General features: G+C 35.0%; 1 protein-coding gene and 1 pseudogene across 4 annotated transcripts; one reads left to right on the forward strand and one right to left on the reverse strand.

Moving 5' to 3' along the window:
• Positions 1-1393: 1393 nt before the first annotated feature.
• On the reverse strand, positions 1394-4087 carry LOC131022814 (RGG repeats nuclear RNA binding protein A-like; annotated as a pseudogene).
• Positions 4088-8608: 4521 nt separating this feature from the next.
• LOC131022815 (glycine--tRNA ligase, chloroplastic/mitochondrial 2) lies at positions 8609-26982 on the forward strand. Of its 4 annotated transcripts, XM_057952340.1 has the most exons (36): positions 8610-9006; positions 9498-9548; positions 10131-10198; positions 10769-10850; positions 10993-11056; positions 11207-11262; positions 11506-11583; positions 11737-11811; positions 11894-11964; positions 12715-12831; positions 12943-13044; positions 13218-13344; positions 14813-14896; positions 15159-15245; positions 15856-15957; positions 16950-17013; positions 17561-17616; positions 17995-18066; positions 18455-18537; positions 18889-18937; positions 19849-19911; positions 19998-20087; positions 20164-20250; positions 20439-20510; positions 20609-20667; positions 20823-20916; positions 21193-21411; positions 21768-21862; positions 22628-22718; positions 22801-22905; positions 23374-23412; positions 24155-24244; positions 24976-25077; positions 26119-26200; positions 26338-26423; positions 26685-26982. In XM_057952340.1, the coding sequence occupies exons 1-36, from the start codon at positions 8740-8742 to the stop codon at positions 26781-26783; spliced, it is 3228 nt and encodes a 1075-aa protein (XP_057808323.1). In that variant the 5' UTR covers positions 8610-8739; the 3' UTR covers positions 26784-26982. The 4 variants fall into 4 exon arrangements, 2 of the variants coding, with proteins under 2 accessions (XP_057808323.1, XP_057808324.1); XM_057952341.1 differs by lacking the exons at positions 8610-9006; positions 9498-9548 and having other exon boundaries at positions 10141-10198; positions 10970-11056; positions 26685-26905; XR_009101434.1 differs by lacking the exons at positions 24976-25077; positions 26119-26200; positions 26338-26423; positions 26685-26982 and having other exon boundaries at positions 8609-9006; positions 22628-22713.
• Positions 26983-27082: the final 100 nt, after the last annotated feature.

Below are 27082 nucleotides of genomic sequence, written 5' to 3' on the forward strand. Positions count from 1 at the left end.
TGAAAAGATTCAAGATTTTATTTTTAAATTAAAAGAAAATGTTTGCCAATCAAAGGCATAAATATAAATCATTAAAAAAATCATTAAAGATAATTAATAATCTATGCATGATTCATATATTAATAATAATACTAGTACTCCCTCCGTCCACGAATTAAAGCCTTATTTGCACTTAAATTTTTGTCCATCAATTAAAGTTTTATTGTGCTTGTTGTATTCTTTTATTCTTCTTATTTTCCTATATTTACTATCATTTGCCACTAATAGACCCACCTTACAACAACTTTATCATTTTTATATTCTATATTTATTACATTTTATCACTAGTGGATCCACCAAACAACACCTTTAACACTTTAGTCAATTACTTTATCACTTTAGTCAACTACCCTTATATTTCATCCACAACACCTTTTTCAGCTTTTTTAGTCTCCGTGCCCACCCTTCAATGAGGCTTTAATTGGTGGACGGAGGGAGTATATATTATCTGATCGTCTAAAAAAAACTATAGGTTATCTGATATAAGAAAAGCTGTATAAAGAATGTACAAACTATTATTAAAGAAATTTGAATTTCTCAAAAACGTCCATTAGAAGAGAATCGAAAAATATTAAATAAAAGTCTTTTATTATATGAATAAAATAATATGACCGTATCGTATTTAATTACGTGAATAGATTTCATTCGATATACTCATTTAATTGAAGATTATCTATTACTATTAGGGTGAAAATGGTAACTTACCCATTTAAAAAATAAAACTTAGAAAACAATTATATTTTATAAAATATACATATAAATTATATTTCAGCCGTCTACGAAATGAGTACTCATATTTTTTTTTTAGTCCGTCCATGAGATGAGTACGCATTTTCCTTTTTAGCAAGTGTACCTCACACAATTTTTAAATTTTTTTTTGAAACTCACACAACCCTTTAATTAATACACTCAAAAGCTGGAATCATTATTCCACTAACACCACACTCAATACATTTCTTAAAACTCGTGCAATCTACAAATGGATACTCATTTCGTGAACGAAGGGAGTATCCATTTGCCACTAATACTCGACATATATACTCAATTCGTATTGATCGAGCATATCAAACATTAGTGCATTTATCATGAAAAAAATAGCAAATAATTTCCTATCATGTAACCCCTAATTTACCCCCCCCCCCCATCTTTTGATTTTAACACAAAAATATTGAGCAGTTCGTAAACTTCACAGAAAGAAATAAAAATAAATTAAGCTATACACAAAGATAAACCGCAAAGTTACATTTCCCCATCATCTATCACTGCATAATTACGCACTACGAGGATCGTTAAAAAGCGATAAATGAGTAGCTATAAAACATAGTCAAAACTAAAAAGTGTTTTTCAGATTTCACGAAGCAAAACTGAGCATCAATGTCTGGAGTAAACTAATCGTTCCCAAGCTCCTAATTCTAAAAAAAGCTAAAAAAAAACCCCAAAATAGATCAGTTGAAAATATGCTATGTAGAGATAACAAACATACACGTTGAGCATAAATATATTGAAAATTTTTTATACACGCCACTCCATTATTCCAGTATTTCTCCAGCCCAATTGAAAAGAACTCGATTATACGCGGCAGAAGCAGCACAACCAACATCTCATTTGCCACCCAAGGTCGGGAACTGCCCGGGGTCTTCAATGGCTGGTGCTTGGAAACTGCTCCTGTCGCTGGACCCAACATAGCCTCCTCCTCTTGGACCACGGCCTCGGCCTCGGCCATGACCACCAGGGTTGTAGTACCTCTCACCCTCAGCAGGCTTTAAGAATTCATTGATGCTGACAGACTAAACCAGACAATGAAACGTGTATCAGATTTAGCTAATAAATCTCATCATTTTCCCAATATTACGTCATGATCTTCTTAAATAGCATAAGTACAAGTTCAACAAATAGTAGAACCACAACTTTCAAATTAAAAAAAAAAAAATTGTATGATAGAGGATAACTTGAAATGGTAGCATAAAAACAGGAAGAAAGCCCATGCAAGAACTGTATAGCCCGAGCTATATACATCATAAATACATATGGCAGGTAACTATTTAGCATATGCATGAATGATACCTTTTTAGCTCTTTCTTCTTTCTCAGCTAAATCTTTCTTTTTATCCTTCTCAGAGCCCTGCAAAGAGGAATAACATTGATAATAAGAAAGATGAGGAATTCTCAAAATAAGATAATATCTTGAAGCAATAGCTACAAAGAAGCAACAAGAGAGTGAAATGTAGAAATTCATTCAATATGGAGTTTTAAGTGTACCAATTTAATGAAGATCTCATCATTAACTTTCTTGTCTGTGAGTTGTTGCATAAAAGCAAATTCTTTCCCATCAACCTTCCTTTTTTCAGTTTTAAGAGCCAGCAGAGCCTTCCTTTTCTCCTCCAGAAGCTTCTCATATTCTTCCAATGTCATCTCCTGAAATCATTATTTCACCAAGTCAACACAAAATATAGAGTCAAAGCCATTATTGACAGAAGTTGAATAACACTCAAACGTCAAATTCATAAAGCTTTGCTTAGGTTAAAGAAAGTAATTTAGGTTGGACGAATGTCCAGATGTTAAATATTCTTTCACCTTATCCTCAGCTTCCTTCTCTTCATTTTCATCTTTAGTAGCTTCTTTTTCTCCATCTACTGCAGCATTTTCCTCCACAGAGGGCTTCTCCACATTCAGGTTTTTCTCATCTTCATTAACAACTTCATCAGTCAATCTAAAAAAATAAAATTTAGTTAACAACCAGTAGATGGTTGGCGGATAGGCAAATGAACTTTGATGGCCAAGGAAGACAATTAAATTCTTACGGTGCCAGTTCATCTTCCGGTGCTCCACCCCAGTTTCCACGACCAGACCCTTTCCGTTTCATCTCAGTTCTGTGTGAAAATAGAAGTCAGTATATGGAACCAACATCAAATTTCAACCACAGAGAGAAGACATTCCATACATACCCACGACCAGTTCCACTACGACGCTCAAATGTCCTACGAGGGCGCTCCATTTCTTCTCCAGCATCTCCATTGCTGTAACCACCTCGTCGGCCACCACGGAAAGAACTGCGTGATCCTCCATAGACACCACGCTTTTCATAGGGCTTTCCATCAGCCTGGTCAGGCGCACCCTGAGGAGTAGAGAATTCCCTATTGCCATATGAATTTTCATTGCTGGCAAAGTCTCTATTGGATCCTCCGCCAGCACCACGACCACGGCCATATCCACGACCACCGCCACGTCCACCTCGAGCAGAATCAAATTTTGCCTCTCTAACTGATTGGATATACAAGCCGAAAGGTGAACAAACATAATAATGATTGAAACAGCAGCAATATAAAATATCAAATGAATAATTAAGACCAAATTGACAAAAAAAATAAAGCCTCTGCATAACAACTGTCAGTATAATACATTAAACTGATCATGAAAAGTAATAGAAGCAAGTATTTCAGTTATAAAACTTCATGTTTTATAGCTTATAAGTTTCTACTTGCCAAAAAATTGCGAGAAGCCAAGCACAACAAAATTATTGAATATTGAAAAAACAGTAATTTAACATTCCTTATTGTTAAGAGGAATACATAGAGAGTCAAAGTGCACATATGTTTTGAGAAAACATACAAAATAACAAATTTATGAAGAAACAACCATTATATGTTCCTTAAAATAAGATAAAGGGAGCACTGACTAGCCTGAGCCGGGGGCAGCGACTTGGAGGGGAGCTTCAGCTGCGCTGGCTGCTTGGTCGGTGGTGCAACGCTTTTTTTGGCTCGATCTTCTGCTGCTGAGCTGCAAGCAGCGAGGGGTCCTCCGTATCGTCGCCCAACAAATCGAATGGGTTTAGCGTCGCCATTTCTTGAGCAACAACACCAAAAGCAAAACCCTGTCTTTCAGATTAATGATAAGTAATCATTTAATTTAACCTTGTATTCATTATTGAGTGTATCGGAATCAACAGATCTAAGAGTCTTGAAAGGACGGAAGGAGAGGTGAGAGAATCAGCTGAAGACGAGACAGATAAAGAGAGAGAGCCAAACCCTAGCCGCAATGAAGAGTGAGGTTTATCTAAACACAGTGCGGTGACTGTTGTACCCTTTTTGTTTTATTATTTTCTTTATATACGTAAATGTTTATATATATATATATATGGACCCCCATTTTAGTGAGATCTTAAACACGATTTCATGCGTTTATTTTATCAATCTTATGGCTAATATTGTATGAGGTGATGAATTTTTTTCTCATGATTCGAATCCCGGAGAAAGCGAAATATTTTAAATTTCGTTATTCATCTGTATATATGTCTTATTTATTGTATATACTATGTCTTATTCATTGCAAATTTCTCAAAATAAGATAATATCTTGAAGCAATAGCTACAAAGAAGCAACAACAGAGTGAAATGCAGAAATTCATCCAATATGAACAAAAAATGGAAAGACAATTCAACGAGTATATGAAAAATATAGCTCAAATGCTGGAGACTTCTTCCCTGGAGGTTCCTACTTCTTCCACGATGATGAGGTTCATGCATTTCTCTCAAAGCTCAAATATCTTGTCCTCGGGCCATCTTCCTACCAACTTGAACAGAACTCGTTTCGTTCAAGACAATGTAGTCGAAGTTCCGAATCCAATGACGTCGAAGACCCGCATCGGGTACACCACGACGAAGATGGAGCTTGTTTGTATGTTGTGGCCGAAGGCTGCCCATAGCTCAATCCATTATACAGACCAAAAGACTCTCCAATAATGGGGAGACATCACTCGAAGATACAACGATGTTCGACCTTTCAGCACTTCCGCTTGTGACAACAAGCAGATCAAATACCAGTTTCAACGCGTCAAAAAGGACGACAAGCAGTGGGAGGCGATCTACGAATAATGTAGAGCCATATAGGAAATGGAATGAGTGGTTGAACAAATCACTGAACATGCACAATAAATCTACAATGTCAACTATGAAATTAGATTAAAGCACTTGAAAGCTTGGCAGATTCTGCGCGAATCTCAGCACTTCGTATCTAACGACGAAGATGTGAACTCGTTGAAGAAGTCCACGAGATCGAAAAGGGCAGGCCACAACTACATCTTTCGAGCTAAGTATCACAGCGAGGCCTCAAGGCCAAAAAGCAGCCAAGCGCGACAAAGGCAAGGGGAATAAATTGGAATCCTCAGCGGACAAAGCTCAATACGACGATGCACTAGAACACGTCGCCAAATGAATCGAGATATTTAGCACCTCACACAAAGTAGTCATTGATGCTAAAAATAAAGTCGTTGATGCTAAAAATAAAGTTGTCGATATGAAAAGTGAATGCTCTCGGTTTCCAAATTCTCTATGCGGACACTTTGAAGATGTCGAAAGCACAATTGGCATTGTACAACAACATGTTTGAAAAAGTCATGAAGTATAGAGGATTAATCTAGTCTAAATTTTAATTATTGTAATTTTTTTAATTAATATGATTTTGAATTTTAATTATTGTAATTTTTTATTTTAATTAAGGTAAGGTTTAAATTATTTTCTAATGAAATGTTGGATTTGAAAATTGCAGTGTTAAAGTGGAATAAAATAAAAACGAAAAAAATTAGAGCCTCTCTTATAGTTAATGCATTGGAAAGCGGAGGCCATAAGGTGGGGACCATCTCTTAGAGTCTCGTTTTAGAGTCTCCCACTAAAGATAGTTTTAGATGGAGAAAAACGAATGATTAGATTTCTTTATATTTTTAAGTAGTAAATTACGCCCAGACTACCTAAGGATTTTGAAGTAATTTTCTTTACTTTTAAAGAATCAGTTACTCCAAAATTTTAGGGACTTTTAATATGATATTATTTACGTTATTAAATCCAATGCATCAGATTTTTTTCTATTATTTACGAATTCGCACAGTACAATCTTGAATTCATATTTTATTATTACAAATTCATACGATGGTAGTTAATGATTCACAGTATAATGTCGAGTTTAAATTTTTATTAAATTACATTATAATTATTGTACAAACATGTATGAATATCTGCCAAAAAATTTATGAATTCGTGATAGTAATTTATTATGAATAACGCATTTGCACTCGTGCAACACACAAAAAATATTTTTATATTTTTATTATATATAAAATTGATATTAATTTGATTATTATATAGAAATTTTAAATATAATTAAAAAATACCGTAATTTAAGATAAATATTTTAGTTTAATATAAAAAATAAAGAATGATTCACATTAATAAAAATTAATATTGTGAAAAAAAGAATACAATACTATAAGTTAAAAGATAATTGAAAAAAATAGATTTATTCAAAAAAAGAGGAGAGATGAGAGATAATTTTCTTAAGTTTTAATCTTTAAATAAATATAATTTTTATATTTTAAATCTAATATTTACACAACATATATCAAATTAAAGCTCTCATCATGATCTTTAATTTAATATGCATATTGAATATTTTATAATTAGTTGAATTTCACAATTTAAAAAAGAAATAAAATAAAAAAAATAAAAACTTAAAGAAAAGAAAAAAAAAGAAGTATAGCTTATAAATAAACTTTTAATTTTATTATAATCACAAATTTGCCACTCAATTTTGAAATTGCTTTGAAATCAATTTGAAATTGAGAACTTCCTTTTTAATATAGTATAGATTCATTATTATTTTCACTATGAATACATACTATTTTTATTATGAATTCGCACGATTTCACAATGATTTAAATTTGTGCAAAAAATATACTAGCTTGTAATTCATCGAAATTTGACGGGGAACTACTTTATATCGTAATTATCATGTACATTGTTTATAGCCATAACATATGAAATAATCTTTATATAAATTATTTTTAATTAATTTTATTCGACTAAAATTAAATTGATGGTACAATTCAAATTATATAATAATTTCAACAATTTTCGTCTGGTGTATGTTAAGTTTTGTTGAGAGCTATAATAAATTGTCATTTTATATAAGTTTTTATTTGATGAATTTTTATAAAAAATTGACGTGGATTGGAGATTTTAAAAAAACTATAATAAGAAGAAAAAAAAAACATATGCAAATTTAACATACGATATGTTGGAGGAGTCCAATTGATGAAGTATCATAAATATTAGAAGAATGAATTACTACATTTGACATATATGCAAATTTGGCATAGGATATGTTGGAGACTTCACAAATTAAAAATTTAAATAAAATGATATATTAGAAGAATGAATTACTAAATTTAATTTTTCTTATGTGTATTTTAAATTTTAATAAGTTTATCATTGATAAAAACGCTTACAAAATTTGATTTGCTTTGCAAAAATTAATATATTGTGTTATACTCCATCCGTCCACGAAATGAGTACTCATTTGTGAACGGCACGAGTTTTAAGAAATGTATGGAGTGTAGTGTGAATAGTTTAAGGGTCCCACTTTTTTAGTGTATTAATTAAAGAAATGTGTGAGGTACATTTGTCAAAAAGAGAAATGAGTACTCATTTCGTGGACAGACGAAAAATGAAATATGGGTACTCATTTCGTGGATAGATGGAGTATATTAACAGAATGTCAAAAATCTATGCGAGATTCCAATTGATGAAGTATCATGAAAAAATTAGGGGATATAGCCAAAAAATACATGAATTTTGAGAAAAGTTGCAATTTTCACCTCAACTTTCAATTGAGCCTCAAAATATATGAATTTATATTTTTGTTGCAATTTTCACCTAAGTTTGACTTTCAACGAAATTAGAGCTTAATTGACAGTCGGAAATTCACCTGATGTTGATCTAACTTCTAATGATAATGAGTATTTAGAAGCTCGGAAGTCTAAGAAGACAAAAATTAATATATTTGACTTGATTTCAATTGTCAATTAATCTATAATTTCGTTAAAAGTCAAACTTATGTGAAAATTACAATAAAAATATAAGTTCATGTATTTTGGAGCTTAATTGAAAGTTAAGGTGAAAATTGCAACTTTTTTCAAAGTTCATGTATTTTGTTTGCCATAATCCCAAAAAAATTACTATGAAATCCGAATTTTATTTAAAAAAAATTGAAGCAAATATATATTACTATCAACAAATATATATGAATATAAAGGAAGATAATATATGAATTTAAATAAGCTAAGTATGAGTTTTATACATGTGCTAAATAGAAGATATAATTATTTATATGGTTAACTAATTAATTAATCAGCCAAATTAAATTCAATATGCAAAACATATTTAAGATGAGATAATATAATTTTTGCATAAAATATATACTTTCGTTTAGGTTATGAACTGAAAAAATGCCACAAAAAATCAATATGAGATGCAAATTATATTATTTTAGTCGACAAACTAAATATATAATTTATTATTTTAATATATCGACACACATTATTTTAATATATCGATTCGAACCCAAGACCTTTCGTCTTCGATATTAATCTCTTACGATTTGGCCAACACAAGCACACAGAATGGTATAACTCTTTGGTCATGTGTTACTATAATTTAAACTTTTAAAAATCAACAATTGATGTTTTAGAAAGTTATTCGGCATTATGTGATGTTTTAGAACAATGGACCGTTGGTACTACTAGGCTATAATAAAACGGCGGATAAACCCTCCCTCTCTGTTAAACCAGAGTTTCCCTCTCTCTCTCTCTCTCTACCCCATCCCACTCTGCTGTTCCGCTCTCCACTCACGCGATAGTCCTCGCTCATTCTACAATGGCGATACTATCACTGCCGCTGGTGACTTCGATTCTCAAAAAATCGCCGAGGGATTACAAACACCACCTCTCCTTCATCATGGCAGTAGGTCGGAGGAGTATTTTCCCGAATTCGCCTGTGATTTTCCGACGAAATCGGTTTTCGTCCGCGGCGGCCAAACTCTCCCTCTCCGCCAACGCCCAGGCCACCGAACAGGACAGTCAGAAGCCGGCGTTGTCGTCATCGTCTACACTCACTTTCCAACAAGCCATTCAGCGACTTCAGGTATTATGCAATTCAATTTAGAATGCAGTTATGTTGTGCATATTATGGCGAATATTTCTCTTTGTTTTTGACGCATAGGCGACTGATCAACAACGATGCCAGATCATAGTGAATTAAGTAGAAACATTTGGTTTACATTGGTGAAAAGTTTAGAAATCGAGAAACATGTTGTAAATTGTCGACAGGTTTGAGTCTCTGGATGTATCAGTTTTGGTATCTGTTTCCTTGGTTTTCTTTCTTCTGAGGGCCCAGTGGCCAGTAGAACAATAGCCGAACTGATGACTATAACTTTCATCGTTCTTCGTCTTCACTGTTTTTGCTGTATTCTTCATTTTCTTTGGATACTTCTATATATAATTGTGCAAGGTCAACATAGAAGAACGCTGGAAATATCCCGTGTAGAGTTTTCTACTGGATAATTTTGATTATTAACTTTATATTGAGGATCTTTTGTGTCTGCTATTTTTGGACCTTGAATTTTATATTTGCAGGAATATTGGGCTTCAGTTGGATGCGCTGTGATGCAATGTAGCAATACTGAGGTAATTTGAAGTTCTGAACTCATTTTTTTCGTGTCCAATAAGGTTGAGAAATACTATGTCTGTTTTCAAATTCAACAACTGGTCTTTTCTTTTTTGCATCATGCTATATTGGTTCAAAGTCAACTTAGCTTTCTTTTTATACCTTTGTGTTTCTGAAAAAATTATTTCAGTTCTTAACTAAATCGCCATATGATGAATGAAAGTAAGTTAATCTCGATGACTGAATTTTGTAATTTTCATAACAGAGTTTCCTTATGTTTTTGAATTTGGTGGACACCTTGTCACGTGAGTACTATATTGGTGTTTTCAGCCCTCATAGAAATAGCGTTTTTGGCCAAGATTGAGAGATCTATTCATCGTACATGTTATGAGTTCAGAGTGTAAGTTGCTGTGTATTGTTGTAAGAATGAGTTCATGGTCCTTTCTTCTGACTGAAAAAGTTCAAATAGATCAATCTATCCACTCTGGGGGCACTTTGTCAGATCTTTTTTTCTTAACCGTATTTTTTCCCAATTTTTTACTTGTATTTGAGGCCTTTTTCCTATAGCTTGTTTTTATTGGGTTTATGCTGATGTTGAGCAGGTTGGAGCTGGGACTATGAATCCTCTTACTTTTCTAAGGGTTCTTGGTCCAGAACCATGGAATGTTGCGTAAGTATGCTTTTCATACCCCTGATGAAATTGATATGCTTTTCGGGGCCTTATATAATTCTCTGTCCTGTCTCCACACGCTTTTGCTTGTGTCTGTATAGTGATGGTATTGACTTCTCATCCCAGGGAAATGCACACATGAATGCATGACTTGGACTTAGCTTAGGTGCCTCTGATTTGGATGCCACAAAGATGAGGAACCTTGAATGGAATTTATTGATACGATTTTGGCTAATGTTAACGAAGAATCTATGCCATTTAAAAGAAGTGCAAAAATCCTAATATCATGTTATTTTTTTTGTAATTGACTTGAGGAAATGCTTTTTGCTTATGCCTTTTCTGGGTATTTGAACACTGAGCTAGCTTTGATGTGATGCAAACTAAAAAGTTATATAGAAAAAAAATTTAAAGCAGTAGCTTGGAAGCCTTTAGATTTTACAGAATTGAGAAATAATTTGTGGTCCTTCATACAAGCATTTCCTTCCTCATTTTTATTTACTCACTTATTTATATTTCTTATGGTTTTAAAATTTTTTATGCGGTGATTGATGCATAAATTTATGATGAAAGGTATGTAGAACCTAGTATCCGGCCGGATGATAGTCGTTATGGTGAAAACCCAAATAGACTTCAAAGACACACACAATTCCAGGTGATTTATAACTTGACTATGTTTAGAGGTCTAGTCTTAGGCGTATGATTAATTTGTGGAGTATTTTGAACTTATCAACATTTATGTTGCATTTCATGATTCTCTTATTTACTTTGCAGTGTTTACCCCAAATTTATGTCAGGTGATATTGAAGCCTGATCCTGGGAATTCACAAGACTTGTTCATTCGGAGTTTATCAGCCTTAGGTTCTGTAGTAATATCAGTCATTTTCATTGCTGTTTTCTTCAATTTGTGGATAGTCTATTTCAAGTAGAGCATTCGTCCATTAATCCTTTCTTTTATAGTTTCTGATTTTTTCTTTATATTTGTTCCTTCGCTAAATTAAAATGCTGTAGGTATTGATGTTAATGATCATGACATTCGTTTTGTTGAGGACAACTGGGAGAGCCCGGTGAGGCTTTGTGTTGATTAGTTTACATCTCTTATTTATGTTACATAAATGTTACTCTTAGCAGTTTCGAAAAATACTTAGATTTTATCTTCTTAATGTGTGGTAGCTTTGCTGTTGCTGCTTATTTGTAGCTTACAGTTCAGCTACTCTTTTCAATTTTTCACAATTCAATTTACCCTTTTTCATGATTACGAAGGGGTACATAATTTAACAAATGTGTCTTATCTTCTGATTTCCTTGTAGGTATTAGGTGCCTGGGGATTGGGTTGGGAAATTTGGATGGATGGAATGGAGATTACTCAATTCACCTACTTCCAGCAGGTCCTCTTATCTTTCTATTCTGATATTTAACAAGAATATACTCTCGAGGTTATTCTTTGCAAATCTTTTGTTAGTGTAGGATCGATCTGCAGCTTCAATCATCATATTATGATTTCTATCGTCCTTATTTATTTATCTTCTTTCTTTTGGCAGGCTGGAAGTCTTCCACTTATGCCTGTTTCAGTTGAAATTACCTATGGTCTTGAACGAATCATTATGTTGCTTCAGGTCCCTCGTGTGCAATCAGTTATTCTCTTGCCTATTGTGACCCCTAACATTCTTCCACGAAGCTTATGTAAATTCTCTGCAGGGAGTTGATCACTTCAAGAAAATTCAATATGCTGATGGGATAACATATGGAGAGCTTTTTCTGGAAAATGAGTAAATAAGCTGTTTAACCCTTTTCCTGATATTTGCTGGTTAATACACTCCTGTCCATGTCATTTATTTATTTATAACATTAGACCACCGTATGGGATTGAGTGTTTCATATTCATGTTATTATCTACGGTTTGGCATATAAATAGAGAATCTTCACTTGATTGTGATATCATCTTTAAAGATTAGAAACTTTTGGGTAATATGCGTGTTTAGAGGTATATGATTCCATCATATATTTCCAGAGATTGGAGCTGTATCATCAGCTAGTTTCTTAAGACGTTTTTGGTGAGAACTCATTCCTTGTAAATTGTAATAGGTTAATATCTACAGTGGCATGGGGGATCTTTAATCATAAAGAATTCAAGGTTGTTATTGTTGATTTCTTTTCCCCTTTCTCCAGATGAGCTGGAGACTGGAGTTGCCCAAATAAAGTTCCTTGATTCTTATAAAAACATGTTCCAACTTGTTAATTAAGTTATTTCCATATCAATTCCGGCATAAAGCTAAGTTGATCTCCCCACCATGCTTCATCCTCCACTGCTTCACTCCCTTTCCCTATTATTGACTGTATACTCAATATATATTTATTTTTGTCTTTCATGAATGTCAATATCTTTTTTCTTGATATTTTGCTTCAGTTTCTATGTATAATTGTATCAATGTGGTTATCATATTCAGATATATTTATTTATGTCGCCTTCAATGTCGTCCTATTTTCCTTAGTGAATAACTGATGGCTATTATTATCAGGAAGGAGATGAGTGCATATTATCTGGAGCATGCCAGTGTAGATCACATTCATAGTCATTTCGATCTATTTGAGGCTGAAGCTCGTCGCTTGCTTGACTTGGGCCTTGCAATTCCGGCGTATTTTTCTTTACTAGTCCTACCACTTTCTTGCAATGTAGTAAATTCAGGAATATTCTGGTTTTTGATGTTGCAGTTGACTTCCTTCTCCTTATTTTTCTTTAATGTTAGGTATGATCAGCTTTTGAAGACATCTCATGCTTTCAATGTCTTGGACTCTAGAGGATTTGTTGGGGTAACAGAACGTGCTCGTTATTTTGGTCGTATGCGCAGGTTGTTCATCCATTTTATTGTTATGTTTATGCAAATGCTCATCATAGAGTAATATTATATGCATGTTTCTTTTTTAAATTTAGGGGGGGGGGGGGGAGGGGGGGTGGTATAAATTTTTTCCAAGACAATCATCGACACTTATTATCATATTTGAAATTCTTGATTGCTTTCAGTTTAGCCCGTCAATGTGCTCAACAGTGGTTAAAGACGAGGGAGTCTCTGGGGCACCCCTTGGGCATTGCTTCTAATCCTAACCACCTTGGCTTCCAGAAAGAAGATATAGAGGAACTCAAGAAAAAGGTTTTCTTGAAAACCTCTATATATGTCTGTATCATTACTCTATTTATTCCATCTAGCTGTCTTGTGTGATTTGGATCCTTGTGTTGCGGATAGAGTTTATTGTACAAGGTCGAAAATGAGTCCGCAGCCGCTTTGTTTATTATTTCTTAAGTTATTAACATATTATGTTTTAGTCCAGTGCAAGTTTGGGCTGCTAGTTCCTATGTGGGTTTAGCAAGCCCTTTTATCCTTAAGCTTCTCTTGGAAGCTACTCTTGGCTTTCCCTGGCAGTCAAGCTAGGAAATAAAAGAAGTATTTCTCTTTCAGAAAGACTTGTCTAGGATTTTGGCTGGAAATTCAGCGGCACCAATTGCCGTTTGGACAGAGAGAGGAATTGTAGTTTATCCTTTGAAAACTCAGCGGCGTTGTTTAGCGTTTGGACAGAGAGAGTTCCTCTTCTGTTGTAGTTTATCCTTTGATTATCTATATAATTCCTCCTTGGTTTGGTATTTGTGTTTGTGTTCTCTTTACCTCTATCAATTTGGTCTGACCTGCCGGATGCCAAAGACCCGAAGTATGACTTGTGGGGAGACAGAGGTCAAAGATAGGGAGATAGGAGAAGAGAACGGTGATATTAGGGCTGAATGGGAACAATTGCGCCCTAAATTTGAGATGATCGAAGACTTAAAGGAAGATATAGTGAAACTTGGACAAATGATGACCCGACTACTGCGGGAAAAAAGGACTAGACGTTGTGGAAGAGTGGACTAGCAGTACAGAGAATCGACAACGCACTGACATGACTATATTTGTCGAGCATGGGGCAGGCTATTTCTGGGACAACCTACACAAAGGCCTGAACCCGAATGTGTCTGTTGCTCCTAACAGGGCATCGTTGAGTTGGGGTGTGAATAAAGTTGCTTTTTGAAGACTAAGCAATCAGAAGGATTTTCTCTCTCAATCTGGTGGTTACTAAATCTATAGGACCTTTGCACACCACACTATCCGCTTTGTAAATATGTTGGATGCTGCCTTTTTCTCTAGACAACCACTAGCAGCTATCCTGTACATTGCTAAAGATTATGTGCACTCTTCCTTTGTGGTCCCTTGATTTTAAGAATTTGAAACATAATGCTTGCTTGACATTAATGTGACATTTTCTTTTGATCGTTTATTTATAATTACTCTCTGCTATTGTTCTTTTTTAGGATTATCTCATACACTTTTTCTAGTCTTTTCAAAAACTTTTGAATGCATATTTTTTTGGGGGTTTTTTATGTCATTTTGCTTCGTAGCATCAGAAAAAGCTAAAAATATTTTATCATGTCTGAGAAATGGATGACGCAATATGTAATTGGCCTTTGGTTCTATTCTTTGTCGCATCATGTATGTAATACTTATTATGGGAAGCCTAAGCACAACCTTCCGAAATGCTTTGCTTCATTTACAGGCTGGTAATTCTCATTCTGTCTTTTCCCATTTCTCACAGGTTTCTGAACGACCTCGGCCTTTTATTCTTGAAATTGGGACGGAGGAGTTGCCACCAAATGACGTGGTTAATTCTTGCAATCAAGTAATGTTTCTTCTCTGTAAATTAAGCCTCATGACATACTTTATGCAGGCTTTACACCCAATAGCTTTTTTACCATGTCTTTGATCTTCCATGCATGTATAATAATATCAGGAGATGTGGAAACATGTGGAACTCCACGTAGGATTTAGTATCTGATTCATTTCTGAAGTTGTTTATAGGTCATGATTCTAGAATAGTTGTTATCTTGCGAACTTTATAGCAGTTCTGTTATGTAGCTTTTATGTGTTATTGTTTATTGCAGCTAAAAGATCTAGTCAAGCAATTACTGGAAAAACAAAGGTTGAGTCATGGAGATGTGGAAACATGTGGAACTCCACGTAGGATTGTGGTATGGTTGGATTCCTATGTTGACAGCAACTTTAAAATTTGTCTTCACTTTTTTGAGTTGCTTCACCATTTCCTTGATATAATCTTAGTGGCATATACCTACATGCACCCCTTAATACATTTTTTGCTTAAATATTTCATTATGTTTATGTTCCTCCAATAAATTATGAATTGTAAAAAGTCACTAGCTTCTATTGGAGTTTCCTTGGTGACTTATTCAGTTTTCTCATAAACATTTTAGTTTGTGTTGGTAAAGAAGCAATTTAGTTGGGAGTTTACGATGCCAGTCACCAGAGAAAAAAGTAATATTATAGTGTCGTTCTATCAATCTACAACAAAATTTTTTAGTTATATATTTGTTACTTCCTCAGGATCTAAGGCATGCCATTTCCTGAAAAAAATGCAAAATTTCTAGTTTGACTTTCTTGCAGTGAGCGACTCTGTGGCAGATATTGTGACTACATTTTTTTAATAACTACTTCTCCTATGACCCGTATTTGTTTGTGAACTGAGCTTTACTTTTTTCCATGAATGAATTTTTTTGTTAAATATGCTGAACATTCTTAGATTATATATCTCAGTCTCCTCATGGCTGATGGCTCCCTGTGTAGGTTCATGTCGATAACCTAAGTGATAAGCAGGTGTCCAATCAAGTTGAGGTTCGGGGACCTCCAGCATCAAAGGCATTTGATCAGCAAGGAAATCCTACGAAGGTTTACTCTTCTGGAATTTACCATATTTATTTGGCAACTGAATTATAAAATGCTAATTACGACAGAATAAAGCATGTAAGTGGAACATTGTTTGGTTTGAGTTGTGTGATTGAATAAGTCAGAAACGTAAATGGCCTTTGTTATTCCTATGGCTATCTTATAAGTTATTTACCCTCTGTGCTGCACTCATAAACCTCATTTATCTCTTTCTGCCTTTGCAACCTTTAGTTTTCTATTTTCTATCTCATATATTCGAATATTCGGTGTTGCCGCAGCATAATTGTTAGAAATATAGTGTTATTTATGGTATGATAGAATAGGGTTTAATACCTTCCTTAGTTAGATTAGAATCTCTTGTATATATATGTGTGTATTGTTTAGTGATATAATACACAGAAAATTCGTCCCAAACCATGTTTTACCTTATGTTTGAACAATAATTAATGGCTAGTTTTGTTTTTGTGTAATCAATTATGATCAATCTCCCTATTTTATTCAAAGTGGATTTGAACATTGCCTACTAACCCTAGAGAATTATGTAATTCTGTCAAGATTGTGCAAAATTGTTGTTTTCAAAAGCTACTTCTTCTCTACCTTCAACAGTTCAGCTGATTTGCCGAGCTTGCATTCAGGTGGTCTGTGAATCTTTCTCTGATTTTTCTCAATTTATACATTTATGATATGATAGTAATGTTCTTGGAGAAGTGGAATAATAATTTGCTTTAGACATCATGGGAATTGACTAATTTTTGGCAGAATGTAGTTACTGTTTTTTTAGACTATATATAGGTGATTGATCCTGATTTACTGCACATATGTCTATTATGATGACTATAGTCTTTTATAGAGCCAAATCTTTGATATTTTGGTCCATTTTGTTTGGAATGTGTCATTTTGGAAGAATCAAAGTATTCAGTTGAACTTGTGTCTTGAAAGTAGCTTCCTTTTGCTGCCTTATCCTTAAATAATTTATAATTTTGTTGTATGATCAGGCAGCTGAAGGTTTTTGCCGCAAAAATGGAGTGCCTTTGAGCTCCTTGTACCGAAGAGTTGAGGGTATATCAGCAAATGTGCTATGCACCTTCTTCCCTTCCCCCACTTTTTTATCTGCTATCTGTGCGTGCATACATACATACATACATACATACATACATACATACATACATACATACATACATGTTTTATCGTATTTGGCACCATCGACTACAAACTTGTTTAGTTGTTTATGAATCTTTTGTTGCTTTTTACTGACTCTTAACACATACATACAAACATTTGATATCACATAAACTCGCAAGCTCGATCTACATATTGTTTTATATTGTTCTAGAAACATTTTGTTTTACTCTTAGGTCTCTAGACTCTCTAGTAATTAATCTACACGAAAGATCTGTCTGCTAGAAAGTTAGATATCATATCAGTGATCCCCGTGAATCCATAAAATGCTGTATTAAATATATTGTTTACTTCATGCTCAGTTAATAGAGGACTCAATTATGTATGGTTCACAAATACCTTTAGGGTTACAGTGTGGGTCAGTATGACAACCATCTTATAATGAAGTCAAGCTAAAACATTGTCCTAATTCCTAAAATTTCTTCAGGTAAAACAGAGTATGTCTATGTTCAAGCTGTGGAACCATCGCGGCTTGCTTTGGAGGTATGGCTTCCCTCTTAGTAATTCCACAAAGAAAAGTATGAATACAGGAAACGAGAATTCACCTTTATCTCCTTTTTTAAGTTGTATTACAAACTTCACATTGGCACATTCTATGTTGCTTGTCACTTGTTCATATCATGTCCTTTCCCTTGGCGCAGTGGCTGAACACAGGGCATCATGTTCATCTACTATACCACATTTGGTCTCCAAAACGACTTGCACACTTTTTCATGAACCATGATCGTGTTTAGTCAAGTTTTTGAATGTGTTTTAGCTTACAGACCGTTTGCTCCCTTTACTTTGTTTTATGAGCACATGTTCACTATTTACCTTCTGGACTTTTACATGTATATTTTATTCCATTGGGATGTTGAACAGGTGTTATCTGAAGAATTACCTGCAACCCTAAGTAAAATATCATTCCCCAAGTCGATGCGGTGGAACTCTGAGGTCTGTGCTGTTTTAAGATATGGAGCTTAAGTTCTGATGTCTAGTTCTTCATTTTGTTTGATAGTTTGCTACTTTTTGACTTCTTTTTTTTTTGGCATTTATGTTGAAGAACTTGAATATGGATAGATACTGCGTTTTTGTTCCTTTTCTCATGATGGGGTTCTTCTTCATTATTTACAAGAAAATGAATGCATGCATATTTCTGTTGATTGCCACTATTTATATATTAACTTATATTTATCTACCCTCTTCTAATACATGCTCCTGGAGATACTTCATTTTCATTCTTTTTCTCGTGATGGTTTTTTTCTTTATACTGAGTGCTGATGTATGCTCCTGTTCTTTAATCTTGATTATGTTGTGAAAATCTATGATTCTCTAAATATAGGTCATGTTCAGTAGACCTGTTCGATGGATTTTGGCACTGCATGGAGATTCAGTGGTTCCCTTCACATTTGCTGGTGCTCTAAGGCAAGTTCAGAGAATCTTTTATATCCCTTCACCCATTTTTCCTTTTTTCTGAATACATGAGATCATGTTTCATCTTCCTTTTTGCGCTTGTTTAGTTCTACCTTGTGGTTTTTTCTTTTGAGTAAGGGATGCCTAGTCCATTTGGTATGCTATGCAATTTTTGATCTCCTTCCTTCTTTCTGAACCCTTTTATTTGATTATTTGATATTTGATACCTCATCATGCTATAAAAGCAAGTTGTGGTAGTTGCATATGCCAATGAATGCTAATAGTTGGCTATCAGTTCTACTATCAAACATATTAAGTTGAGTTCAATCTGTACAAAGTACTTACCTAAGCTCTCCATCACAGTGGGGATCTTTCTCATGGGCTTCGAAACACTCCATCAGCTACTATTAGGGTAAGTTTCTGAACCTGTATCTGCCATCTCTCTTTAATTATGTTTCTTGTGGTGCAAGGAGCTGCAGTTTATGCATAGCGAACGACGGGAAAATAAAAGAAAAAGAAAAAAAAAAGCTATCAATTCAATGTAGAAGATACCAGAATTTTTTTGTTTCAAGATTCTGATGCCATTGCTATCTCACAGATTGCTCAGTCACATTCTCGAGACTCTATTTTAATTGCTGCAACTAGTAGAACGAAGGACTTTCAACTGCCGTCTTGAAAATTTCTTTTGCATACTTGTACAACTCAACCTAATCTCAGTTAAAAAAATGTTGGTTGATGCCTATTTTCTTTCATATAATACCAATTTTTTTAAAGTTTTTACGATACTTGTTATGCTAGTGCGTCTCTTTGCTTAAAAAAAGGCCATCCCCTTTGGAGCCTGGCTTTCTCAATCTTCGTATGAAAAATTTGAAAGCTCTCATAATTTATACTTCCCAAAATCAGAAAGAGATTGCCCTTCTCGAATTTTGCTGCTATCTGGTATCTATTTTATTTAATTTGGAACTTCTGCTGAATATATATTTTATTACTGTGCCAATGTTTGTTCATGCACGACTCTACTTGGACACTGCTTTTCCTAAATGAACCTCCTTGCGTACCCTGCAGGGGTCATTTTATTAAATAGATTGGCTGTCTCATGCAAAGTGTTCTTCTTCTTCTTCTACCACTGGCCAGGGGGTACTCTTAAACAAACAATTTTAATAATTATGTAGACTTATGACAAGCTTAATTGCAGCATCCATGTAGGGTTTAGATGAAAAGCCTTTTCTAAATGCAATGTTGTCTGTTGACTTCTTATATTGAGTAATGGATTCTATTTATTTCATATTATTATGTATTATTGTTTCTTTTACTTGACCACAGGTAGAAAGTGCAGAATCTTATAGTGATGTGATGCAGAATGCTGGAATAGCCATCAGCATTGAGGTTATTGATACAAATATTTTCTTCTATATGCTTACCGAATCAATATATTCTAGATATAGAGTGCTTCATTTCTTTTTCTTGTGCAGCAACGCAAGAAGATAATCTTGGAGAATGCTACTTCCATCGTAAAAGGCATTAATGGGTCCATTGTAATGCAAAGTGGTTTACTCGATGAGGTAAGAAATGTCTTTGCAGTTTGGTGCTTTACTTTTATCCTTAGAGACGATTCTAAAACATTTTGGTCAATACTAGGTTGTAAATCTTGTTGAAGCACCTCACCCGGTTCTTGGGAAATTCAGTGAGTCCTTCCTGGAGCTTCCAAAAGACCTGCTGATAATGGTTCGTCAATTTCTATTGAAAGCCTATTTATTCATTTAGATACATTTCACACTTTTGCTTTCTTCTTTTGGTTGAGAAGTTGATTAACTTGTCGAACATGTTATAAGTTAAATTACATGTTGCACATGTTTTGAATATGCAGTTGAGCTTTATCCTTATAGTTGGGTGTCTTGTCATGAAACTTGCAGGTGATGCAGAAGCATCAGAAGTATTTTGCAATAACTGATCAGGATGAAAAGCTACTGCCATATTTTATTGCTGTGAGTCATGCTAATCATAACGTCTTCTGATTAAGTTGTAACCTTTTCATATTAGTTCTGACACTGTGATAACTGGTTTGTGGCATCTGTTGGCTTAGGTTGCAAATGGAGCAATCAATGAAATGGTTGTGAGAAAAGGAAATGAAGCTGTACTCAGGTTGAAATGTAAACCTAATCTGTTTGCTGTCGTAATGTGCTGCATCAAATGTTTTACTGGAGAATTCATTGTCTTGGAAACTGCCAAATTAATTCCATAAATATTCCAATGGCTTTAGCTATGGATTGATTAAGTATATAACTATGTGGTTACAGGGCTCGATATGAAGATGCTAAGTTCTTTTATGAGCTGGACACAAGTAAGAGATTTTCTGAATTCCGAGATCAACTGAAAGGGATCCTTTTCCATGTAAGCTTATCCTCTTATTATCTTGGTTTGAACAAAATGAAGAAGGAATTTCTCATTATCATCAACATGCAGGAGAAGTCAAGACAAAGTGCTTCTGCGAATTTATGAGTAGAATTTGATTTTATGTCGTAAATCTTTGACTGAGATAGAGCTTGGAGTTGTTTTAGCATCTCCATAGGAAGTATATAGCACTTTTTAGTGTAAATTTAGAAGCAAATTATGCAGTATGATCTTCATAGTCTCTTTGAATTTCATGTTTTGATAAGTAATAAACAGGAAAAACTGGGGACCATGCTGGACAAGATGACACGTGTCCAAAGTCTGGTTACAGAAGTCGGATTGTCTCTGGAGACAACTGAAGATACGCTCCGAGTTGTTCAGGATGCTGCATCATTAGCCATGTCAGATCTGTCATCTGCAGTTGTTACAGAGTTCACCTCCCTTGCTGGGGTTATGGCACGTCACTATGCTCTGAGAGATGGCTATTCAGAGCAGGTTGTGAGCAGAATCCAGCTTCTTTATAAAAAAACTTATTGCAATTAATTTATATCTGCTCTAATTACATTCCTTTGTCAGTTGTTTTTTTCTATTCTTGAACCAATTTTAGAACTTAGAGCTTGGTAAGACTTATCTGACAGTAATAGTAACTACAGTTATGGTGGTGTAAGAAAATATGATACCCTACAGAGTAAGAACAATGTAACTCTGATGTTTGAATAGATGCGTGAACTGGAGATATACATGCCAGTCTATTTGTAACTAAAACCTACCTATAATAAAGTTATTTTGTGCTAGTTCCAATGACACTAGTATTGGTAAGTGACTAAGTGTTCATTCTCTTTTTGTACCAGATTGCTGATGCGCTGTTTGAGATTATGCTTCCACGATTTTCGGGAGATATACTTCCCAAAACTGTTGCTGGGACAGTATTGGCAATTACTGACAGGCAAGACAAGAACTGTTTTTTCTCCATTAAACTACACTGAGTGCTGTGTAGATGCTCAGTTATGGTGAATGATACGACTATTGACTCTTCCATTATGATTTTGATATTCTATTGCATATTTTTTATTGAATGTCTTGCTCGGTTTATGATCATTGCCACCTTTTGTCCTCTTAACTTCTTAAATGATGAACTAGTGATAGATAGAGTTGAGTCAGCTTCTCTCAAGTGAGTTCACCCCCTCAACCCCAACCCCAAACCCTAAGTTCCTCAACCACAAAACCCTAAACCCCAACCCAAAACCCTAACCTAAACCCTACTCCCCTGAACCACCCAAGTGTTGTAGCTCAGTGGTATTCCCCCCTTTGTAAGGGTGAGTTACCAAGGTATGAATCCCAATCCTCTCATCCTTGAACTAAAAGAACCCTACACCCTAAACAGTTTTCATTTTCAGCACCTTTTCTTATCTTTATAATGAGATAATGTTGGATTATTCTGTGTAACTATCCTTACTTCATCATAAACAACACTTCGACTTATATTAGCTCCCAGGTACCTGTTGTGGGCTATTTTCATTGTCCACGCATTCCCAGATTTCGACACCTAGGAAAATTGAATTTATGAAATATATTATGTCCAACAGATGCAACCAAGTCCCTCTAATGGAATTCAAGCTAGTACTTTGACCCCACTAGAGCTATTCACTTTCCTGTTTGAATCTTCTGTCTAATATTTGTTTTTTTTTTTTTTTCAAATCCTTTTCTCCAGGTTGGATAGCCTGGTTGGATTGTTTGCTGCTGGTTGTCAGCCTAGCTCTGCTAATGATCCATTCGGTCTGAGAAGAATCTCTTACGGTCTAGTATGGCTTAACCAAATATAATATAAAAATTTCATTTTCACTGTGGAGATATAACTAATTTTTTTCTTCATGTGTTATATAGGTACAGCTGTTAGTAGAAACCAATAGAAATTTGGGACTAAGGCATGCGCTGGAAATTGCTGCTGCAGTTCAGCCCATAAAAGTTGAATCAAGAACAATAGATGATGTAAGTAACACTTCATTCTGCTGTCACTTCATTAAGGAAAGCCGTTGCGCTGTCTGCTTTTGCAATTTTTTTTGCCATTATTTACATTGTTTGTGGCCAATAACTTCGTATTTGTCATACTGAAGTTTGATGTGATATTTAATTCCCGTTCTGAATCACATGACACCCTATTACCCTCTAATGCAGCCACATTTTTAAAGCTGCATCTGTTATTGTTTTTAGTGAATTTTAGGACTTAATATAGTATTTATGCGCACACACAGATCTAAATAAATGGATAGAGCTTGGGTTGACCTAGCGGTAGAGTGGTGGCTGAGGCGAAAGGTCTTGGTTTGAGTCCACCGTGGCACGGTCTTTAAATTTAATGTTGCAATCACCAAAAGAAAATAAATAAATAAATGGATAGAGCTGAATTATACATGACATTTTCCGGTTAATCAAATATGACAATTTCTTCACTTGTTGCAGGTGCATCAGTTTGTAACGAGGAGACTTGAACAACTTTTGGTAAGTCGAATCTCTTACCTGGGAAATGCTCTTAGAGGATACAAGTTTTTGTGACTATTTTGATCCAACAGGATGTCAAAGTAGACTGTAAAGTCCTAATTTTGTTCCTCAATATTAGTTGATGTCGGAACAAGCATCTCTATTCTTGTTATAAAACGGATCTCCTTTAATAGAGGAGATGTTCTATCAGCTATGGTTTAAGATGCCAAGTGCAACCAAATAAAACATGCTTTTATGGCAGAATTTTACTGGGCTGTACATATTTTTGTTGAAAACAAGTGTATACTCTAGGGAGGCGTTTGGTTTGAGAGATAAGGCATGATTGATAATCAGGCCCGCATCTAATCATTCAATTGAGTGATTATTTATCACCCAAAGTTGGATGGATTATTTAATCACCCTTCCAAACCTATCAATCTTATCTATCCCATTCACCAAACCAAAAGTCCCCCTAGATGTATTCTCCCTTGGTGGACCTCTCCTTTCCTCTTAAGGGATGGGGAAGGAGGAAAACCTTGCCTGATGGAACTTTTTCAGTCTCTGCCTTGGAACTTGCGTGTATATCACTCTCCATTTCTGGTTTTTTTCCTTCTTTAATGCTGTCAATGGTTCTCATAGTGGTTGAATGCCTTAAGTCAATGACCGTTATGATCTGCGAACTTACCTTGAAGTGTAAGCCTTTTATTTTTGTGTAGTTTCAGTATCTTGGTATACTTTGATGGATTTCTCCCATATTTCACAGATAGACCAAGGGGTAAGTCCAGATGTAGTTCGCTCTGTTCTTGCAGAGCGTGCAAATTGGCCTTGTCTGGCAGCCAGGTCCGTGAATAAAGTAAGTGCTGCTGTCTTCTTGTTTCTACGTGCCTAAACATGTTGCAGCTTAGTGGGTATATAGCTCTTTAACTTGTCTATGTGTCATGGTGGAAAGAGAGTTGTCTGTCATAGCTGCTCCTGCTCTAGTGGCATGCACTTTGGGATATAAACGTAACTGTTAATTATCTTAGTACAAAGGGATAAATAATATTATGCTTTTCTGTTTCGATACTGTCCTTTACCTCTGCACTAGTTCCTATAAACCCCAACGTTTTGCAACTATTTGGTCATTGTGATCCTAACATATCTTGTACATCAGTTTCAAGATTTATATTCTAGTCATGATGTTGCTGAAATTACATCTTGTGAGATAGTTCTAATTCGATAAATTGATATGGTTTGCACTTGTGCTGCCTGTACAGCTATACCATTTAAGTTCTTCACAGCCTCAGCAACAATAGTTTATGGCGTGTAGTATCTCTCTATCTCCATTCCTTGTATGGAATAAACTTGTAGTATTACATTTTAAGTCTTCAATAAATCTAATTCCGTGAAATCATATTTGCATTGGGGTTGTCATGTAAACCTCTTATTATTCTTTTGTTGTGACCTTAGGTACCAAATGGCTGATGTTAAATGTTTTTGATATTTCTAATTGGTTCAAGCATGCATGGGTTTCATTGTGAAGGAGTACGGGAGATTTTGATTTTTCTTTGTTCATATTTTCTTCCCCTTTTGTGCTTGATTCAGATGAAAAATTTATCAGAAGGCGGGCTGCTACCCAGAATTGTTGAGGCGTATTCTCGTCCAACAAGAATAGTCCGTGGAAAAGATGCCACTCATGATCTGGAGGTGCAGAACTTCGAAAACATGGGTTATGTGTTTGCATATTTAAACAATAATAATGAGATTGCTCAGAAATCCATTTTTTATCAAAGTCATTCATCTTTAATGCTCATGAATCATGTGCCAAATTGATCCACTCCGTGCCTCATAAAATTTTCCATGTTTTGTTAGTATTCCAACAATTTTTGTTTGGTCTATTCCTCTGAATTTACTGTGTGATGACATTTATCATAGAAAGATCTTGCATGGGAGCGACTGCTCTCTGCTTCTAAAAGATTAATTAAATTGTTTAGTGCACAAGAAATGACCTTATTATTAGCTATAGCAATCTCTTGGTCCTTACAGCATCTAGATAACTTATACATTGCACTATTAATGTGCGGCTTGTAGTCCTGTCTGCTTTTTCTGAATGCACCTAGCCATAGTCTCCAAGGGCCAATAAGTCTTTCTAAGTGGTAGTTGCTCTTTTCTAACCCACTTGAAGGAGAATCTGATTCATTTCTGGGAGCTCAGTGGACATTCAATTAGCGTTCCGCCAAACATTTATTCTCTCTTTCCATTTACTTAGTCTCATATGTTTGACACTGAGATATTTTCTCTGTGAAGTAGAATTAAAAACAGAAAGAGTCTCTATTGTGTGAGGAATAGCAATCTAGTATTTTGTAAATCAATCACTAATCAGCGGAGATACAATGCATGCTAGTTTGATGATAATTGATTTGAAGCTGAATGATATCTTAATACCTTCAAATACTATGAGTAGATTGTTATTCCACTGGAATAGGCTGTGATTAATGTACAAGAATCACAATAATGCCTTTTCATTTTAAGCATATATTCTAACTAGTCTGAACTGAGAACTTTAGTGACTGATTCTCAAACTTGTAGCTGGACGTTCTTTCTTTTTTCCAGCTGTGAATGATGACAATCATGCGAAAATGTGAAAAGGAATATCTGTAAATTATTGTGTCACAATTTTGCTCCAGTTAGTAGTCCGGTGAGATGTTAGCATGTTCATTTTTCTGATGTGAAAAATCATTCTGTTAGGTGGATGAGGCAGCTTTCGAAACAAAGGAAGAGAGGGATTTGTGGGGCACTTTTACATCATTAAGGAGTAAAATTCATTCTGGTATCCTCATCTCTTATGAGTGCTTGTCTTCGCCATGTAGATTCAATTCCAGAAATAATTCTATGGATTCCATTTTCTTTGTATTGTTTACGACTTTACCTCCCTCCTTAGTTGCTAACCGGTGTGTACATTTACAGACATGGAAGTCGATGACTTTGTTGAAGCATCTTCCTGTCTATTGCAGCCACTGGAAGATTTCTTTAACCATGTATTTGTGATGGTGGTATGTCTTCCTTTAATGCACTTGAAACTTAGTCAAGTATGTATTTCGATCTTTTACATTTAGCACCTAAGCTAAGAAGCATATGCAGTTCTGTCATTTAATATTTGCAAAAACACCCCCTAAGAAGTAGGGGTGTCAAATCAGTTGGTTTTGAGCCTGCCCTACAGGGCTATTTTAGTTGCTGATGATCTGTGTGCCTTAAGTCTGGAATCGGATGAGGTTATATTTAGTTGTGACATGTGCTCTGCATTCTGGTTGCAGGAAGATGAAAGAATCAGAAAGAACAGGCTTGCTCTGCTTCGAAATATTTCACTTCTTCCAAAGGGAATAGTAGACCTCTCTATTCTGCCTGGATTCTAAGCGCAGTCTCGTGTAATTTACAAAGCTCAGTTTCTGGCACCGGTGCAATAGAGAATGAGAGAGCAAGGCCGGCAACAAGAAAACTATGGCTAGCATGTGTAAGTTTCGTGAGGCTCATAAGTTATAATAATTTGCATGTAGCATTCTTTGTAGTCCCATGGCTCTGAGTTGTACTTGTGTAAATTATACTCATAAGGAGGTGATTGGTATGATGGAATGGAATGGAGGTAGGAATGGAATGAAGGGAGGAAAGGAATGACAAACCTTGGTGATTCCTTTGCTTGGTATGCACAAGGAAT

The sequence above is a fragment of the Salvia miltiorrhiza genome, chromosome 4, assembly GCF_028751815.1.
Source record: "Salvia miltiorrhiza cultivar Shanhuang (shh) chromosome 4, IMPLAD_Smil_shh, whole genome shotgun sequence".
NCBI lineage: Eukaryota > Viridiplantae > Streptophyta > Magnoliopsida > Lamiales > Lamiaceae > Salvia > Salvia miltiorrhiza.

Excerpts from the sequence above, each read along its gene's own strand:
- LOC131022815 (XM_057952340.1), top strand. The coding sequence starts at position 8,740 with ATGGCGATACTATCACTGCCGCTGGTGACTTCGATTCTCAAAAAATCG. Across the intron at positions 21,863-22,627 it reads GTATTGGCAATTACTGACAG|GTTGGATAGCCTGGTTGGAT; the intron begins GCAAGACAAGAA and ends CCTTTTCTCCAG. Across the intron at positions 22,719-22,800 it reads GAAGAATCTCTTACGGTCTA|GTACAGCTGTTAGTAGAAAC; the intron begins GTATGGCTTAAC and ends TGTGTTATATAG.